Source organism: Haliotis cracherodii, unplaced genomic scaffold, assembly GCF_022045235.1.
Source record: "Haliotis cracherodii isolate W230 unplaced genomic scaffold, xgHalCrac1.p SCAF_14, whole genome shotgun sequence".
In the NCBI taxonomy this organism is placed as follows: domain Eukaryota; kingdom Metazoa; phylum Mollusca; class Gastropoda; order Lepetellida; family Haliotidae; genus Haliotis; species Haliotis cracherodii.
Window position 1 is genome coordinate 28083494 of NW_027266269.1, and position 20636 is coordinate 28104129.

Below are 20636 nucleotides of genomic sequence, written 5' to 3' on the forward strand. Positions count from 1 at the left end.
ACAAGAGAAACGACAATTTGAGACTATTTCACAATTTGTAGTACTTAAATGCTTCCTGTCACTCACCGGGGCGGTCTGGTAGCCTGGTGGTTAAAGCAACTATTGTAGTTGTAGAAAAGCAACTATTCACATGCAATCAATGCTATAGGACAATGGCAGTGCTGTTATTGCTTTATTTGGCATTAAGAATGACACACAGCTCTCAGGTTTTCAAGGGAGTTTGTCACTTTCTCATGACAAGAAGCAGTGGCATGTCTCTCCATTTTTACCACACATTGATAAAACTGCTTCAGTGCACCCGGCTCTTAAAGCTGTGTTTCTAACATTATCAAAGTCCTGTGATGCCCTGGATAGCATCAGCATTTCGCTCGAGTTATTGAGGATGGTGTTCGAGATACAGGATTGTCACAGTTTTGCTACACTGCAAAATCCTGCAACCGGTGCAACTGTTGCCGTTGATAAGGGTGTTGATGCACATGGTGTACAGAAGACTGTCCCCTGGGTTGGTTAGTAATTATATTCATACAAACTTTGAACGTTATCATTGATACTTGATTATCACAGCATATGTATACATTGACAGGAACGCAGGTCAGTTCTTTTAAATTCGACCTCACCAGACGAATCCTGATTTGGACTTCAGACACGGAAGTCAGTCGATCCAATTTGCAAGGATTGAATTCAAAATCTCTGCACCATGTTGCCGTTGATAAGGGTGTTGATGCACATGTTGTACAGAAGACTGTCCGCTGGGAGTAGGCCGATGTATTTTACAAAGATTATGTACAATCCAAACTCTGTTCACATATGTGTATTGTTTGTTTTAAGATTGTATTTGTTGTTGGGCAGTTGCTAATCGTAACTGTGTCTCCACTGTCAGTTTGTTTTCACTGTGTGGCATTAATAGAACTGATGTTTCTTTGTTGTAAAAATGTTTGTTAGGGCACGTTCATGATTTTCTGCTGCTTTTTATGGTGGCACATATTTCAAATGTTTGAAATTTCCATGCATTTAATTCCAAGTGATATGTCATGATGTAATTTATCAAATATATATTGATAATGTTATGTCCTTCAGACCTGTGATCTTTGACGGAATAAAACAATAAATGATTCTGAATATTTCACAGTCAAGAGACCAACAACTAAGTTTTCAACATGATCATTGATGCTTGATTGATTGTCACAGCATATGCATACATTGACAGGAGCAAGAGTCGAGTACTTTAAGTTCGACCTTCCCGGACGCATACTGATTTCGGTTGCAAGCAAGGAACTTTCTCGCTCAACTATGAAAGGAGGGAAAATACAATCTCTACACCACCACAGTTACATTTGGCAGTTGGAAATTGATGAAAGAAACAGGTAACAAAAATACTCAACCTCTCTTGTTATTCAGAATCACCCATTTACCTTTTTTCTTTCACTGTTGTAAAGATACTTATACGCATTCAACAATACGAAAGTGTAAGCATCCGGACAGATCCCACGCAAAGTTTATGCGTCTGCACAATGTCATTAGATTTTCTACCAAATTAACAGCCCAAATTCCGGTATTTCAGTATAAAACATCAAATATATCATTATACAATCTACGCCTTATTCCTGTTTACATGAAATGTTCAATTGCCCAAAAATACCATTCCAACAACATCGACTGATTTCTGTTTCGTACACTTAGGAAAAGCCAGGGCCATTTTGGGGAATGTGACTTTTCAACACTCAAGAGCAACCTTACGTCTTGACGTGACATCAATTGCGTGGATCGATGCTCATGATGTCAATCAGTAGATTGTCTGGTCCAGACTTGATTATTTACAGACCGCTGGAATATAGCTGGAATATTGCTGAGTGCGGCGTTAAACAACAAACAAACAAACATCAATAAGAAATGTTCCAGCAATGTATGATAGCAAGAAGAAAATATAGTTGCATGTAGCAATAGCGGCTCAAAGTAACACACAAGCACAAACGTACGCACAGCCTTGGAATTTTTGTGGAACTCTCTACATATGCATACACAAATTGAACATAATAGGGCAACTGAGTAGACGAGAAGCGGTGCTTTCACAATGGTGGCCATTGACGACACAAAAAATGACGCGCTTCACGAATGCGCACCAGTGACTGAAATGAGTGAATGGAGTTTACTGCCGTACTTGCGGAAAATTAAAACGCAGCCAAAGACAGGAATCCCAGCCCCGCTTAGGACAGGAAGGGTTGAGGCGGGCGTGCCCGAGTCACGAGCACCATTTCTGCGAATATAAAACTGGTATCCAGTCTTAAGTCCCTTAGGGATAGTACATGGAAAGCAATGTTTTGTCTGATTAAAAAAAATCAAGACATTTAAATTTACCTTTGGACTGTGTATTATCAGCTTTCCATACGATGGTATTACCAATATTAACTAATGGTTCAGAAATCTGGGGCTTTAAAATTTAGAAATTATAGAAAGAATACACCTCAAATTCCTCAGACCTATCACAGGATTAAGAAATTCAACTCCTCTTTATATGATATGTGGCGAATTAGGTAGGCTTCCATTCAGAATAATAATTTGTAAACGAATGATATCTTTCTGGCAAAACTAACATATCAATCTGGTGTGTATAAACTTTCACAGCTGTTATATCAATATTGGGCACCTAATAGGAACACTATTGCATCAACAGATCCCTGGGTCAGATGTGTGCTGGATATACTAGCCAGTATTGGATTATCTTATGTATTCAACAATCCGTCAATTTGCACAACAAAGTGGCTAGTGTCAGAGAAAGAGCAAATACTTAAAGATCAATTTCTGAAAGAAGTGACGTTACTTCTATTTCTGAGAGATTATATCATTAACATTTTTAGGACACTCCGGTTCTCGATAAATATCTTCTATTGCCAAAACGAATATCAATTCCAATACTACGATTTCGAACCTGTAATCATAATTTACCTAATGAAAAATATTCCCAAGGAAAATAAAACCTGTAAATTATGTAATTCTCTATCTATTGCTAATAAGTTTCACTACATATTCAGATGTAATTTTTTTGAAAAGAGAGAGGAAAACATTTCATATTATACAGAATGGCCAAATATTATAAAATTTGTAAAACTCTTATCAACAACAAACACACAGGATCTAAATAATTTATCGAGATTTATTGTAAAAATGTCCATTATTATTAAAAATGATCGGTAATCACATGTTGTTATTAGCTGCCAACTTGTCTGCTATTTGTACATATATAGAATTATTTCTTGTAATTTGCTCTTATCCCTCCTTTTGTGTTTTTTGAGAATAAACTGATTGATTGGTGAGGCGGGCGTGCCCGAGCACATCTTCGCTTGAGATGGCCGCGCCGACTCCGCCCAAGGCTTGATCCATATTCGAATGCTCAAAGGGTTTGCCTGTGCCAATGCCGTCAAAAGTAAGGCGACAGTACAGTAGTGTTCCAGGGTGTTCTAAACCCATATCCGACCTCGTTTGTGTTCAATTTGTCAAATGGGTTGTTCTCACCAACGCTGTCGGTAACCCCAGATCTGCTAAGGGCGGGCGTTGAAACGGGCGGGGATCGCCGCTACGAACTTGGCCTGTGCCGGAGTGTCCCATTTCCGATTTCGTCAGTATTCGAATCCTCAAGGGTTTGCTTGTACCAACGCCGTCAAATAGGCGTGTGCCGTAGTGTCCCAGGGGGTTTCATACCAATTTCCGACCTTGTCGATGTTCGAGTCCTCAAATGAGTTTTCTTGTACAAACGCCGTCTAAAGTAAGGCACCGCTTGCAGCTCATCACCCATACGAAATTGGCATGTGCCGATTAACCAGGATGAAAGGTACTGGTCACGTTTATTACAATAATTACAATAATGAGACAATAATTTCACAAATAGATTTTAGTCCATGATTCAGGTGTGATATATGAGCCGATACGATGTGTTTTTGTTTTAATTCATGTCAAAGTCAAGACAAAAGTTACTCGTGAAAACGCCAACATTACACCTGGAAGCACCAGAACCAAAACTGTTTTACGAGTATTTATTTCACGATTTAATGTACATGAAAATATACAATATTATAAAAAAAGGTTTAAACATATTCTTGTCAAAATATTTGAAAATGACTATCTGGCTTTCATTCTCAGGTGAGTTAGGTCATGTCAAGCTTTGTCCATTTTCCATCACCCATTAACTTGAGCATGTAATATAACGTTCTTGTTTTCTATCAGTGTTGATTATGAAGAGCTTTATGTTAAAGCTGCTTATTTCAAAATTTGGCTGAAGAGTACATGACGTATCAGACTATCCCTAAACTCAGTTCGATGACTTTGAATGTCGTCGTTTTCAGTAGCTCTGAAATACAGTGATGATCATTGTGGTAAAAACATTGTTTGAGTTTATAAGTGAGTGAGTGAGTATTGTTTTACGCCGCTTTTAGCAATATTCCAGCAATATCATGGCGGGGGACACAAGCAATGGGCTCCACACATTGTACCCATGTCGGGAATCGAACATAGGTCTTCGGCGTGACAAGCGAACGCTTTAACCACTAGGCTACCCGACCGCCCCGACTTTATAAGTAAATCGTGATCAATATGACAAAATAAGAAAAGAAGCTTTTCCAATAACAATTTACTCTAAACGAGCATGTTAAGCCCATATTTTATTTATTTATTAGAATCACCCCGTTCGAAAGGACAGTAATCCCAAAACTAGAACACTCTATTTATTTTTAAAAAGTAGCAACATCGTGTGAAATAAATCTTTATTTTTGTAGCAGCTGGTATCATAACAAATAACATGTAGTAAACAACATAAGTTTTGTCAGTGTAAAGGTTATTTGAACTGCTCGACAGTTCAGGAGGGTATGTTTGAGAGGGTTTAGCAACTACATGTAACTACCTGCCAACTGTCAACCTAGGTTAAGTGCGTCAGGCAATAAATACATACATTTCACAGGTATTTTGACCTTTACGCCAAATTTTAATCTGTTTGGGCGGATAATCTAGACTTGTTATTCTCTTGCATTGACAATTTATATTTTGTATTTCAGATTAATATATTTTGCAGATCTGCATGTGATGTTTGTGATTGATTACGATGGCAAGGGTCTCAAGGAAATACATAATAGACAGCCTGGAGACATGTTTTACAATGAAGCCGGTAGGTTGGATGCTGGGTTGCTTAATGGTATAAGTCTCTGCCTGTATAGCATCATGATTTAAGTCGAAATAAGAAATTAAATAGTTTAACAAAAATAAGCTTTCCTCTCCGCTTCATTCTATAAGTGTCTTATTTTATTTCATGCGGAAAACACATTAATGATACAAAGCTGATCTGGAAGTTTGATAAATCCAGCATGTATTAATTTTGATGACACATACCCCTCCCCAAAAAAACCAAACCAAACCAAAACAAACAACAACAACAACAACAACAACAACAAACAAACAACAACAACAACAAACAAACAAACAACAACAACAACAAACAAACAAACAAACAACAAACAACAACAACAACAACAAACAACAACAACAACAACAACAAAAAACAAACAAACAACAAACAACAACAACGGTTTTTATGAACTCAGCTGCTTGTTCTTATTCCCCTACCTTCATAGATTACGAGCTGTGAAGGTTCCGGGGTAGAATAGGTCTTCAGCAACCAATGCTTGCCGTAAAAGGTGACTATGCTTGTCATAAAAGGCGACTAACTGGATCGGGTGGTCAGGCTCGCTGACTTGGTTGATGCATGTCATCGATCCCAAATGCGTGCGTGGATCGATGCTCATGATATTAATCACTGGATTGTCTGGTCCAGACTCGATTATTTACAGACCGCCGTCATATAGCTGGAATATTGCTGAGTGCAGCGTTAAACAACAAACCAACCAACCAACCATCATAGATTACACAGTTAATACTAGAACCATTTCATATTGATCCACTTTTCAAACACAAATATGTATTTATGTGCAGATAAACGACTTTATTTGGTCGACTGCGACACGAAGACTCTCATAAGCCAGAGGCAACATCCACTTGGTGACCAACATGCTATTCAGAAGATTGACGAAGACACCTTCTTTCTCACCATTCACAACCAAATTCTTTATCTCAATGAATATGCCGAGAGGTACGTATGCTGCTTGTCACGAATTGATGTTTGTTTGTTTGTTGTTTAACGCGGCACTCAGCAATATTCCAGCTATATGACGGCGGTCTGTAAACTAATCGAGTCTGGACCAGACAATCCAGTGATTGACATCATGCGCATCGATCCATGCAATTGGATTCGATGACATGTATCAACCAAGTAAGCCAGCCTGACCACCCGATCCTGTTAGTCGCCTTTTACGACAAACATAGTCGCCTTTTATGGCAAACATGGATTGCTGAAGACCTATTCTACCCCGAAATCTTCACGGGTCGTCACGTATTGAAGCCACACAGATATATTACATTTCTAAGCATTTATTACATCACTTAAAATACGTGTAAACCCCAAAAACTATGCTTATTCCAAAATAGATACTACTACTTACTAAGTAGACAAACTATACTAGCTAAACATCTATTTCTAGCTTATTTCCAAAATTACTAATATCGTTCTACTGACAATAATACCCGTGAAGATCCGGGGTACAATAGGTCTTAAGCAACCCATATTGCCGTAAAAGGTGACTATGCTTGTCGTAAAAGGCGACAAACGGTATCGGGTGGTCAGGCTCGCTGACTTGGTTGATAATATCATTGTGTCCCAATTGTGTGGATCGGTGCTCATGATGTCAATCACTGGATTATCTGGTCCAGACTCGATTATTTACAGATCGCCGTCATATAGCTGGAATATTGCTGAGTTAAACAACAAAAAAACAAACAAACTAACAATAATACTGCTATATTTCCACTACTACTGCTACTACTACCACTGCTGCTACTACAACTACTACTACCACTGCTGCTACTTCTACTGCTACTGCTACTACTACTACTGCTACTACTACAACTACTACTGCTACTGCTACTTCACTAATAACAATAATAAAACTGTAACCCCTAATACCAACAATAATACACTGACACACACAGTGAATAATGAATATTCCAAGTTTGTTTATATACTAGCGCAAAAAGGAACTGTGCTTCCTATAAAGTTCAATAAATGCACATTTATTTTGAAATTAAATAATGCTCCTTTCAGTTCATATTCATTAGGACATCTCCTCGACTTTACTTTGTGATTCACAATTTGTATGTTTGTGTGTTTGTCGGAGCATGATACATATTTTTCAATATGAACAGCACACAATAATTGTTCAGCTATCAGGTGCTCATAAAACACTTTTGTTTAACCGTAAATAAAACTTACCCAGTGCAACGGCTTGTGAACATCAACGTCTACGGGAAGGTATGAGACATAATTTTAATTTCATCGAAACATAATTTAATCTCTTTGGAGACGTAATCTACAGTAGCGCAACACTCTTCAAAGCTTTTCAAAGGCCGGTCATCCACGTGTGACGACACGTCAACAAGACAAACATATTCGGTTGGTGCATCAAAAGATAACCGTCACATTCACGGGTCTGATAATTTGAGGCCGATTAGTCTGAGGGAGCACAACATCCGGCCTAGATGTCCCGCGACAAGCCCAATGTTGTTTCTATGTCACCGAGAGGGACGCCTAGTTCCATGCAGACAGCATGAAGTTCAGAAGACAAAACTGTATGCTGTTCGCCCGCCTCCGTGGTCTAGTGGTAGAGCGTCCGCCTGGACGATCCCCGGACGCGTCATACCAAAAGACGTTAAAATATGGCACTTGTTTTTACCCTGTCTGGTGCTCGGCATTAAGGGGCTAAAACACGGACTGGTCGGCTCGGAGTCAGTATACTATGTCTAAGTGGGGTATTCATGTTTAACTGCAGCATGGTATCTCAGTGTGCTAGCACTATAAATCGGCATCAGTCCGGACTAGTACAAGCAGCCACACACACACACGTGCATGCACGTCGCTATATAAGTGCAATAATTTTGGACGCGCCGTTAAACCCCATTTCACCTCACCTCACCTGTATGCTGTTCACAGATGAGTCCAGGTTTCATCTGGTAAGCTCCGGTGGTCGTGCAAGGTTCTATATGCGTACAGGAGAACGTTTTAGCGACGCTTGCGTTACTCAGCGTCGTCAGTTTAAGGGTGGACGTGTAACGGTATGACATGGCTTCGTAAGTCATGGGAGAACACAACTCATCATTGTTAATTGCTGTTTGAGTGATGTACACCACCAGGACGACATGTTTGAGATCATGTTCTCGCCTGAGTGCAGATGAAGGGACGTAATGCCCGCCCACATGTTTTCGAGGCAGCATGACATTGGTTTACTGTTAGTAGTGACATTGTTAATGAGTTGCTCTACGCCCCTCTCTTAGGGCGTGTCGCTCTGTCTCCAGTCAGCAGGTATGGGTTGTGACGTGGTGACCTTCACATCAAAGCGATGCTTTCCCCAAGGAGCAGAAGGGGCCTGTGTTATCCCGGAGATAGTTATGCTGTATGATATCCATCCATCAGTCCATGCATCCATCCATCCGACCACCCATTGTTCATCAATCCATTCCAACAACCATCCGACCATCCATTGCTCATCAATCCATTCCAACAACCATCCGACCATCCATTGCTCATCAATCCATTCCAACAACCAACCGACCATCCATTGCTCATCAATCCATTCCAACAACCATCCGACCATCCATTGCTCATCAATCCATTCCAACAACCATCCGACCATCCATTGCTCATCAATCCATTCCAACAACCATCCGACCACCCATTGCTCATCAATCCATTCCAACAACCACCGGCTTTCAGCCGGTTCCTGGCGGTTCTGGTGCTGAAACGACGATTGGGCAACCGCAGATGTTTCAGACGAGTACTTGTTAAAAAGTGTTCTCAGCGTATGAGACGAAGAAGGTCTCTGTCTTCGCGATGTGTCGTCACAGGGGGTCTTCCGGATCTGGGACGGTCCTGTACATCACCGGTCTGAGGATGTTTCTCGACTAAAGGGCTTACGACAGTGTGATGATAGCCCAAATTCCGACCAATGGCATTACAGGAGATTCCAGCGTAATGCATGCTGATTATTTGCCATCTTGTGGCGTTTGATAATCGCCTTCGTGCCATGGTCACACAATGTCATGGAATAGCTGTTTACAAGCGAACTACAACCGAAAGCAATTTTAACGTTTGAATATACTGCTTTTAGACATACTCGGGCATACCATGCATGGCACGTAAGCTTTTGTCACACATGACTGATTACATCATCTCGAGAAAACATATTTCTTCCCGTAATTATATCTTTCATGACTTACAAATATTTGGACCAAACAATAATGCAAAATTAGAGTGTGCTTAACTGTTTTCTTTGTGTATAGAATTAATTGAATCCTATTATTCTCCCAGTAATAAGAGACGATTATACAGACTGTTGTTTCATTGATGACATATAATATGTCTTTAAATGTATCAATGATGTATGTCTTGTCACTATCTTTACAGAGGGTTCACTGTCATAACGATGGAGGGAAAGAGGCTGCCTTCATTTGCAGCAGATGTTGTACCCACAGATGACGATGCTCATCTTGTCTTTCTTTAATTGAAAATCGCTGCCTATGTTCGTATCCCAAGCATAGCAAGGACGATCTTTTTTTGATCTGTAGGCTTTGGTACTCCGTCGAAAACATCAACCATTTCTCATCAACGCCAACATTTGTTCCAACACTGCAGTCAAAGAAATCACTGAACTATATACATTTATTTACACAAATAGATGTAAATACAGAGTGAACATATAATAACAACAACAACATACATACGGCTTTTCTTCTCGGATAATCAGTTTGGAATAACATACTGCAAAAAATGATATTATTTGGTGGTACTATAACCCCCTCTATCGCCAGCTTTCTCCCAATTCAATTTACCTTCAAACTCTGCCCAAGCTATAATTATTTATGTTGTGTACCTTTAAAAGGAAAATGCGCCTGAAATGATTGGTGTCTGATATAGTACCTTTTATATAAGAGAATGTATAATTGCATCACGCCCTGATTGTGGATACTGTTCTGATTCTAGGACGTAAAAGGCGACTAACGGTTGGTTGGTTGGTTTGTTGTTTAACGCTGCACTCAGCAATATTCCAGCTATATGACGGCGGTCTGTAAATAATCGAGTCTGGACCAGACAATCCAGTGTTTAATTTCATGAGCATCGATCCACGCCAAATTTAGGACATGATTAAAGAATATCATCAAATAATCCAATAACAAAGATATATCCTGTTTTAGAGTGCCGTGAAACCGATCACTGGTTTAGAGGTACTCCGATAATGACGGTTCATTTTGCGAAAGAGGTGGTCACACTTTCATTTTATCAGGTAAAAATAACAACAGGAAACATTATAAATTCCATTTTTTTTCACAGTTCCTTTTCTCATTTTGCAAATAGATTGGCATTCTTGTTGATACTTGTGCATCACTAATCATAGGAAACGTTTTTCTCTTATCTTCCTTTGCATGTATATATTGTGTTGGAATAACAATTATTTGTCAATGAAATGGTTGATAGGCACAAAGTCAAGCAAGACTGATAACAGTATGAAGATCATGTCGATATATATGTCAGTATAATAAAGAAGGTTGTTCTCCATAAACGTTTTGTCCACTTTTATTCAGTGTCTGTGAAATGTCGACTGAAGATACTGGGGTACTGAAATAGCATATACCGAGTACCTATAGGAAATTACTACGTCATTCATTTCAAGAACTTAGGTCCCGAAAATAAAGTCTAACTATAACAGTATGGCTTATCTCCTTCGCAAAAAAACGAATATTTGCATACTGCATCCATTGAAGCTAAGGTCCCAGGCAGTGTATCGTTTAGTAATTAAAGACTGTGAGTTCAAATTATTTTATGAACTGAGTCTTTTCATTATCTCAGCTAATAATTAGTAATCTAATATTATCTCCCTCTTTATATCAGTAGTGGGCACTTCCTCTTCCTACACGTCTTATTGGTAACCCCGCAGTAAAAAGTGTTTTGGTGCCTAAATATATTTGTATCCTAAACGTGTTTGAAATACCGTATTCGATATAATAAGCGCCCAGGGCGCTCTCAAAATTAGATATAGGGGGCTCTTATCAGAATATTATTTTGGTGAAAAACAACAGAGTTGAAAGATCATAAATTTCGAAGTTTATGCTGACAGCCTGAAATGTTTATATACGACAGATATATTTTTCCAGAATTTAATTTCCCATAATTAAGAATGCATATAACACACGTATTATACACGAATAAATAAGTCTTGTGTACATTGATCAATCGGAAGGGATGCTAATTGGGATTGTTAACTAGCCAATATATTGACAAATATCGCCGTGGGCGCTTATTACGTCGAATACAGTAGTTTAGAATGAAAATGTTTCAGATTTTCTTATCAAAGCAAAATTATACAATACTCAGATAATCACCTTCATATAATCTCTCTATGTGATTTGGATGGACGATATTATCTAATAAGTAAATGTGATTTAAATGGTATCACACAAGGATAGGCACTTCTCTTCTGACTTATGCTTGATTTTATTGCACTGTGATAATATTTCCCAAAAGGTGAGGTGAGGTGAAATGAGGTTTAACGTCGCGTCCAAGATTATTGCACTTATATAGCGACGTGCATGTACGTGTGTGTGTTTGTGTGGCTGCTTGTACTAGTCCGGACTGATGCCGATTTATAGTGCTAGCTCACTGAGATACCATGCCGCAGTTTAACATGAATACCCCACTCAGACACAGTATACTGACTCCGAGCCGACCAGTCCTTGTTTTAGCCCCTTGATGCCGAGCGCCAGACAGGGTAACAACAAGTACCATCTTTTTACGTCTTTTGGTATGACGCGGTCAGGATCGAGCCCCGGACCTTCCGCTCTCCGAGCGGACGCTCTACCACTAGACCACGGAGGCGGTTCCCAAAAGCCCTGTATGAGTTTAATATAACGATTGTTGTTGATCTGCTGTAATTGAACGTGACTCGTACTGACTCGGGAAAGGGACGGGATTCCTAATAAATAAATGCGACAAAACCTGTTCCATTATCAATACAAATTTCTGCCAAAAGCAGAGTCGACCTACGATTCCGACTATGTCATGAGCAGGTGATTATGAATCACTATCAAACAGTGATGATACCAGGTGTTCGCGAAAAGGTGGGTGTACCCTGCTCCACCGGTAGCAGCCGTCACACACACATGCAAAGGCAAGTCAATTTGTACAACTGAAAAAACAATAGAAATCTCTGCCTACAGCAGAATCGACCTACGGTTCCAACTTAAACATGTGTTTGTGAATCCTTATAAAAAATGATGACACCAGGTGTTCGCAAGTCAATTGTTCATCTGAAAAAACACGGGAACATATGGTACAAGTCAAAATAGGGAATTGCATCGGACATCATTATTGCATCTGATGCTTCAAATATTTTAAAAGTCTTCCACATGTCTACCATGAAACGTTTTGAAAGCTGTAACCTTGATCAAACAATTTCTGAGCAAAACCCGCCTGACGCTCTTTGTAATCTTGGCAGATAGATGATGCTCGATTGTATCTCAAAAGTTGTGAAATGTAGACACCAAAGGCAGGAGCTGTTAGAATATGCCTCGACATGAAGGGACAGTTGACTATTGGAAACTTGAAGTCATCCCTCTTGTGATAAAGTCTTGTGGAGGGTGTTTCGTCACTCTGAATCTTTATGCTTTGAAATAGGTGAGGCGGTCTCACTGGTCTCCTTTATTTCTAATTCAGTTGGGTAAATCAGTGGAAGGGAAGTGTCTATTTGATGGTTATTGAAAAATATCAAAGCGTCGATATACCTGAAGCTAAAGTTAAACTTCTTAACCAAATTACCTTGATTTTGACTTGGCCAATCCGAAACAGAATTTCCCATTCATATACATAACAAAACCGATGTGCAAGAAAATGAACACAATTGGTGCCCATGGGGATGCCTTCTTCTTGACTAAATGTCTTATCCCATTTTTTACATAGATAATATCAATGAGGGAGTCCAGCGTTTCACATATTGTTTCCTCAGTGAACTTCAGATGACATTTGCTTTCATTTTTGACAAATTGTCCTGGACATCTGAAGATAGATACGTAACTGTATTTGGTGTCACTGCGTTTTGTAACAAAAGCCCCATGGGTCAGGGAATGCAGTTTTTCCTTCAGTTGAAAATCAAATGTCTTGACAGAATAGAACTTGGATTATGGTTAGTCTTTGATACAGGGATTTGGTGGTACTTTCGAAGGACCCAGGAATATATCTCTCTTTGTTAACTTTTATTGAGCTTTGGAATCCAGTACAAAAGAGGAATGGAGACGTCTTCAGGTTTTAGAGTCAAGTCAAAAACTGATAGTACTGATGCATGGTTTTGTCAGATTGTTTCCTCAGATAACATACTGGCCTTTTATGTGGCATTATTTGTATCAAGTTCTTTGATCAAACAATTAATGCTGTGATGTTTACATATAATGGTTATGCTTTTTGAGGCCTACTCTGTGGGAACAACTACAAACTTTTCATGTAGGGCAGCCAGACTTTGGATGACAGCCCTCTGGAACCATCTACCCGAGGCAAGGGAGTTAACTGACTATAAAAGTCCAGTTTCCACCCTTGCCGAACTGGACTGGGCTCGATCGTAGCGCCTACAGTGGACTATTGATTGGACTCGCATAGACAAAGTATAACTCTATAATACCAGCCTAGTTCGGCAAGGGTGGAAACTGGACTTTTAAAGTCAGTTCACCCACTTGCCTCGGGAAGATGTCTGGGACAGGAAAGCCTCATTCCAATTCCGTTTTCTCTTTTTAAGTTTGTGTATTTTGCCAAAGGCAACATCACGCACTGACTTACCCACTCTAAAAGACATTCAACAGGTTCGTCTTCGCTTTAGGCCCATTTTTGGGCATTTGCTTTGACGGCATCCATAATAAATTTAAAGTTGTGATCCCAATTGGTAGGAGGTTTCTCACGATATTGAAGGTTGTTATTGTGAACAAGAGAGAAGTCACCTGTGATTATATGACATTCAGGTTGATAGCAGTATGATGGATCTTGGCAGCCACAATCAAGGGAATTTACATCATGAGCTGCGAACTCAAGGTTCTGCAACACGTTCCTACAATTGAGCAACCTGGATGAAATGGTGTTCGTATAAGAAAATGAAATTATTGGTCATTCCTGAAATTTGAAATATTGCGGGACATTTTGGTAAACTGATTTTTATCTGAGAATGTTACTTAAATTTAAGGCATAAATTCCCTTGTTTGCAAATTTTAAATTCATGAACATGTGGTCTTTGTTGGTTTAGTGGATTCTGTTTCTGGTTTGGAAGATCCGTGGTAGAATGGGTCTTCAGCAACACATGCTTGCCGTAAAAGGCGACTATGCTTGTCATAAAAGGCGACTAACGGAATCGGGTGTCAGGCTCGCTGACTTGGTTGATGCATGTCATCGATCCCAATTGCGTGGATCGATGCTCATGATGTCAATCACTGGATTGTCTGGTCCAGACTCGATTATTTACAGACCGCCGTCATAAAGCTGGAATATTGCTGAGTGCGGCGTTAAACAATAAACTAACCAACCAACCATCTGAAGTTTACTATAAAACAATATGTGAAAAGAACACAAGTGTCAAAACGTGTGGTGTCAGACTGGGCAAGTGACTCTAGTTCAAATGTGCCTCTGTTCACCCAGCAGGGAATGGGTACCCGATATGTGAGGTGGGTGTCAAAACCTTCTTGCGCCCCTGAGCAGCGTGGGTTGTATACTCCCCGGGAAGTTGAGAATGATTACTGATGCACTGGTCGGGGATCAAATCAAACCGTATTTGAGCAGATACTAGTACCAGGATACCTACGGTATATATAAGTGAATATAAGGAAGAGAATTTATGGATGGCAACTTCTTTATTATGAGGAACACACTGTCTCGGAGTATATGATGACTCCTTCATGAGGTTCATTCACCTGATGAAGGAGTACGCATCTACTCCGAAACGTTGTGTTCCACATAATAAAGAAGTTGACATCCATAAATTCTCTCCCTTATGTTTATCCCTTCTAAATGCCTTTCAAAGACATATAAGTGTATAGTATAAAATTAATTTAAAATTTTAAATATGTGATTGGAGGATTCCATTGGTATCATCTATGTAAAGTTTTGTGATAAAAGATTTAGTCAAGAAGTAGGGATCCCCATAGGTGGCTGAAGTTAGCAGCGGGTTCGTTATTCGTTATTCGTTTTTTCGAATAACGAAAAACAAGCCAGCACAGGGTTCGTTATTCAAAGGCTGTATATCAAACTACAGTAATGTGGTCAAATACACTGAAACTCGTTTAATAAATGACAGCAGGTTCGTCTTACATCATCATTCAAAAGCTGTTTAGTTATTCAGTACTTTTGAATACCGAAATACAAACCAGCAACGGGTTCGTTATTCAGACTTGGTATAACAAATACATTGTATAATATACCGTATTTCCAGTGGGTTCGTTATTCGTTTTTCGTTTTTAGAATAACGAAAAACAAGCCAGCACCGGGTTCGTTATTCAAAGGCTGTATATTAAACAACTACAGTAATGTGGTCAAATACCGGGTTCGTTATTTAGTTTATGTCCAACAATTCTATTAATAATAAGATAGTCTATGGTCTATCTCCCAACAACTGTTAAGCTATTCAGTACTTTTGAATAAGGAAAACTAACCAGCACCGGGTTCGTTATTCAGTTCATGTCCAAGAAAATATATAAATAAATGGAATAAAGAATCTGCTACTGCTTTTTATGTATGTACTTATTTACAATAAAGACTTAAATTGTGGGAAAGTAGAAGTAGCCCTCATTAAATATTGACTTTGTTTAGGACAAATTAACAAATATAGGAAAATTTAATTGTATAATGAGTGTGGCCTCTGCTCGTAGACCCTGCCACTGTATCTTCAACCACACCACTTATATCCGTTCCCACAGAATACAACGTTTTTGGTCAGTGTCCATCATTACCCACTATAGAACAGAGTCTTACAATATATCTATGTTTTCATGAATTACATGACTGGTCAGTAAATGGTGATGACATATCACACAACTGCAGTAAGATGTCTTACTACTCTCCGAATGTCTGATACTATGACATTAGATTTGTTTGGGTTTGTAACTTTGATCGTTGACTACGACCTGGAATGGATCCCATGATTGTATTCATCATATAGGTGACAAGTTAACCTCACGTTTGTTTGCACAGTTCTAGACAGCCACTTGCACAGTGCAGTAAACTTAGATTATAGTTCAGTAGAGTTCAAGACGTCAGTAAACATAAGTGTACATTGCATGTCTGTATAGATACATTGCCATTTAGTTTCACCGCAGTCAGATGGATCAGCTTTGCATTGTGACGTATATAACGTTCTGTCCACAGTAAATTTACCTATAGAATGAACATAACTGCTATCTGACGAACGCCTTTTTATAGAAAATACTGTCTGGGTAACTCACTACATTTAACTGTAATGAAAATGATCATACAAGAGTGTAAGTGGTATTGTAACCCTTTCCTACAAATAAATTGAATACAGTTTGATCTATCCCCTTTTAGTTCGTTATTATTCATCCATAAACTGCCGGAAAGATCCGACTGAATGTTTTGACAAAAGATGAGTGGTGCTGTTTAGATTCCAGTTGCTGGACAGCACTTAGTAACTAAAGACTGCTTGAACATAAATTAGACTACCTCACATTTGACAATTTGTTGGACATGAACTGAAAACTAAAATGTTGCAGTTTAATTTTTCGTTATTCAAAAGAGATGAACCCACTGGCAATACGGTATCTTATATTTGTTATACCAAGTCTGAATAACGAACCCGGTGCTGGTTTGTTTTTCGTTATTCAAAAGTACTGAATAACTGAACAGCTTTTGGATGATGATGTAAGACGAACCTGCTGTCATTTATTAAACGAGTTTCAGTGTATTTGACCACATTACTGTAGTTTAATATACAGCCTTTGAATAACGAATCCGTTGCTGGCTTGTTTTTCGTTCTTCGAAAAAACGGATAACGAATAACGAACCCGTTGCTAACTTCAGGCCCCTGATCTCCATAGGCATCAGTTGTGTTACCCTTCCTACCGATCTGTTTCCTTTAGCACATGAGTCGGAATTTCTACTCGGATTGGCCAAGTCAAAACAAGGTAGTTTAGTCAAGAAATTAAACTTAAGCTTCAGGTACATCGATGATCTGATATCGTTTCATAATCACATCAAATAGCCAATTCCCTTCCAGCAGAGAAGTCTTTATGCATATTGAAAGAGTTTTGTCGCCTTATTCTAATTGTGCTATTACTGAAGAGACGAAAAACACTTCATATTCCACTGTACCAAATATTGGTTGGTTGGTTCGTTTGTTGTTTTACGCCGCACTCAAGCTATCTGACTGCCTCTTACGACAAGCATAGTCGCATTTTACGGCAAGCATGGGTTGCTGAAGACCTATTGTACCCCGGATCTTCACAGGCCTTGAGATACAATTGAGCCTGCTCATTCTACCAAGATTTCAAAGAGCGTCATACGACTCTTTCTCAGAAATCTTTTGAACAATGTTTGGACTTTCAAGGCCTCCATGAAGCTTTCGAAAAGTTTCATGGTGGACATGTGGAAGACATTTCCAAATTTGATGAACAGTTGACTTGCATGTGTTTGTGACTGGTGGGGCAGGTTGCGGCCACTTGGTATCGTCATTATTTGATAGTGATTCATAAACACATTACGGGTCACGTCAGAACGACCTTTCGCGAATTTTGACCGACCAAGGAAATGACATATTTTGACGTATTCTCGATTAAAAAAAATAAAACTGATAAGAAGAACATTCTGGAATGGCTTATAGATGGCCGAGATTGTATGGACATAATAAAAAAACAACGTATCTGTCGTTCGGAATACCCCGTGTTAAATATTTCGTGGTTGCATAATTAGAAAACACATTCCGACAGTCACCTTTATGAAGCGACGCTCTGATTGGTTGGTTGAAAGGTCGTTCTGACGTGACCCTGAAGGGGATGTTCTCAGATCTTTGTTTAGCGATAGCGAGAACTAAGATCTGATTTTAATGAGATTGGGTTTAACGGCACCCCAATAACATGTTTTTATTGCCTTATATGATGATCTAGTATGTAATCATGCTCTAGTATCAGGACAGTATCCAAAATCATGATGTCTGCATAAGATTGGAAAATATCAGACCCCAATCATTTCAGGCGAATTTGCCTTTTTAATGTACAAAAAAAGAAAAAGAACCTATAGCTTGGGCAGAGTTTGAAGGCTAAATGCGGGAGGAGAAAGCTCGCAAGTGAAGGGGTTACAGTACTGTGGCCAAGTCATGTTTTAAGTATTTGTACATATAAGTTAGATATTTTAGATGTTTCATTTTAGCTTTAAACTTTACATACAGTACCCTACAAACAAACCTTTAGAGTTATACAAGCCCTCAATACAATAAGCCTATCCCTGCACCCTGCATTTAACAATAGCCACCTTACTGGGTCAGGCCAGGTTCTGACCCATGCGTATGCACACTGCACAAGTTTCTTTTGTCTGTCTGCTTTAGTTTCTGTGGTCAGCTTACTATCTATTGTGTATGTAGATTTAAAGGTTTCTGTCCGGCATATCCGGTTGGCAGTTGTACACAATTATTCAAGGAGGTCACTTAGATTTGTATTAGATCGTTTTCCTTCATATCAGCCCCTTGCTGATTGTGGATGTTGAACATTGTACATTCAGGGAACTCGATGTTTGTGTATGGAGGATTTCATTATCCAGGTTAGTTTCTATGGGCTTAGTATTTCATCTATTGTATATATGGTCTTGTACATATTGTATTACTTAAGAGGTGTTAAATTAATGCATCAGTGTATAAGTAAACCTAGCTGGTAGTTAAAGTAAAGTAGGTATTTCAACTATCATTACAGTTGGTTGTATGTAGAATTTATTTAATTTCAATCTAAAATGTATCATATTGCATCTTTACAGTATGTTATCTTCTTAAATACTGCATTACTAGTATACACTTTACTAAACTAAATTATTATTTAAACATGTTCTTAAACCTATAACTGTCTGAACGTGGTATGAAATAAGAACGTATGTATGGGAGATCGGTTGTTTTTATATCTTATTTTATATGGCCATTATTAGTATTGTCAAGGTTGTATTTCAACTTGTTATAGAATGATGTGACCGTAAACAACATTGAACGTGACTGCGAACCACTGAGATAAGCTCATTGCCACACAGTGGTAAGTAGGGAGCATAATTATATATATATGGTTCAAACTAATAACTAGTATATGGTTATTCTTCTAAATTAATGTTTTGTGTGAATTTAATGTATTCTCAAAGTATTTACAAATGGAAATTTTATATAGTTATTCAGAAATAGTTTACAACCTGCTATTTATATTTAAGGATTTATTCATGCTAGTGCTAATGTGCTAGCTGATAAGATGAAGTCTTGTAATTGTGTTTAATCTCCATGTTCTGCTACAAAAATACTTATGATGTTTGCATCATATTTTCAGGGTTTAATATGATTAGTATCTACTCTCGGAATAAAGATGGTTGTCATGTGAACTGACGAGTAGCGTCGTGTTGTGTGTGCCCCACCAACATCCACCCCTTACCCGCTACTACATTTTGGAGCCCCCAGTGAGGAGTGACAACCAGAGAGTGACACCCGTCCCCTGGAGACAGACACCGTGAGAGACACCATGTTATGTGGTGATATGTGAGCCAGTGACTATATGATTTTTGTGACATCTGACTGTATTCGGTGCTAGTGCCACTGACTATGATATAAGTGGGAGTATATTGGTGCTTGTGCCATTCAGTGACTCTGATCTGCAAGACTACAAGTGGGACTACCATGCATTAGCCCAAGTGACTTTGGGCCAGAGTCTTTGTGCTACAGACTTTCGTGTGATTTATAGGCCTCATATGTTCATGTAATTTATATTTTGATAACTATTTTGATAACTAGATCATTGCCATAAATACATATTTGACCTGTTTTCATTTCGCGCCGTTGCCATGATTTGTTGTCGCGCTGATGTTGCGATAATATTGTTGCAGGCCTTTGGTTTTCCAGATTTTGTCGCGACTGTTTAGCCTTATATTGTCGCAGTACTGCCACGACTCGCTATTGTCGCGGTAATTTATTATGTAACCAAGCGTTCATCTTGAAGTGTTTTTTTTGTCACTTCATTTGATTTTGATTGATTGATATCATGTGATTGAGTTTGCATGGTGTGAGTTTGTGTTTATTAATAAACAGGGAATCAATAAAGTATATAATTACTTACTATTAAATAAATTTTAGTAATGTAGGATTTACGTCCAGTAGATAATTTCAATTACGTGTTAAGGTGCATAGTCTAATGCTTTATTATCATAAATATAGATATTAGTATTTAGTTGTTAGTACTTAGCATTTAGTTTAAAGGGGTTGATATCTCGTTCGACTAGG

At 38.8% G+C, this 20636-nt stretch overlaps 1 protein-coding gene across 1 annotated transcript; it reads left to right on the plus strand.

Moving 5' to 3' along the window:
- The first annotated feature begins 1290 nt into the window (after nt 1–1290).
- LOC139460880 (uncharacterized) lies at nt 1291–9650 on the plus strand. Its single transcript, XM_071242354.1, has 4 exons — nt 1291–1364; nt 5043–5152; nt 5974–6130; nt 9554–9650. Exons 1-4 carry the CDS (start codon nt 1291–1293, stop codon nt 9648–9650), a joined length of 438 nt encoding a protein of 145 aa, XP_071098455.1.
- The last annotated feature ends 10986 nt before the right edge of the window (nt 9651–20636 follow it).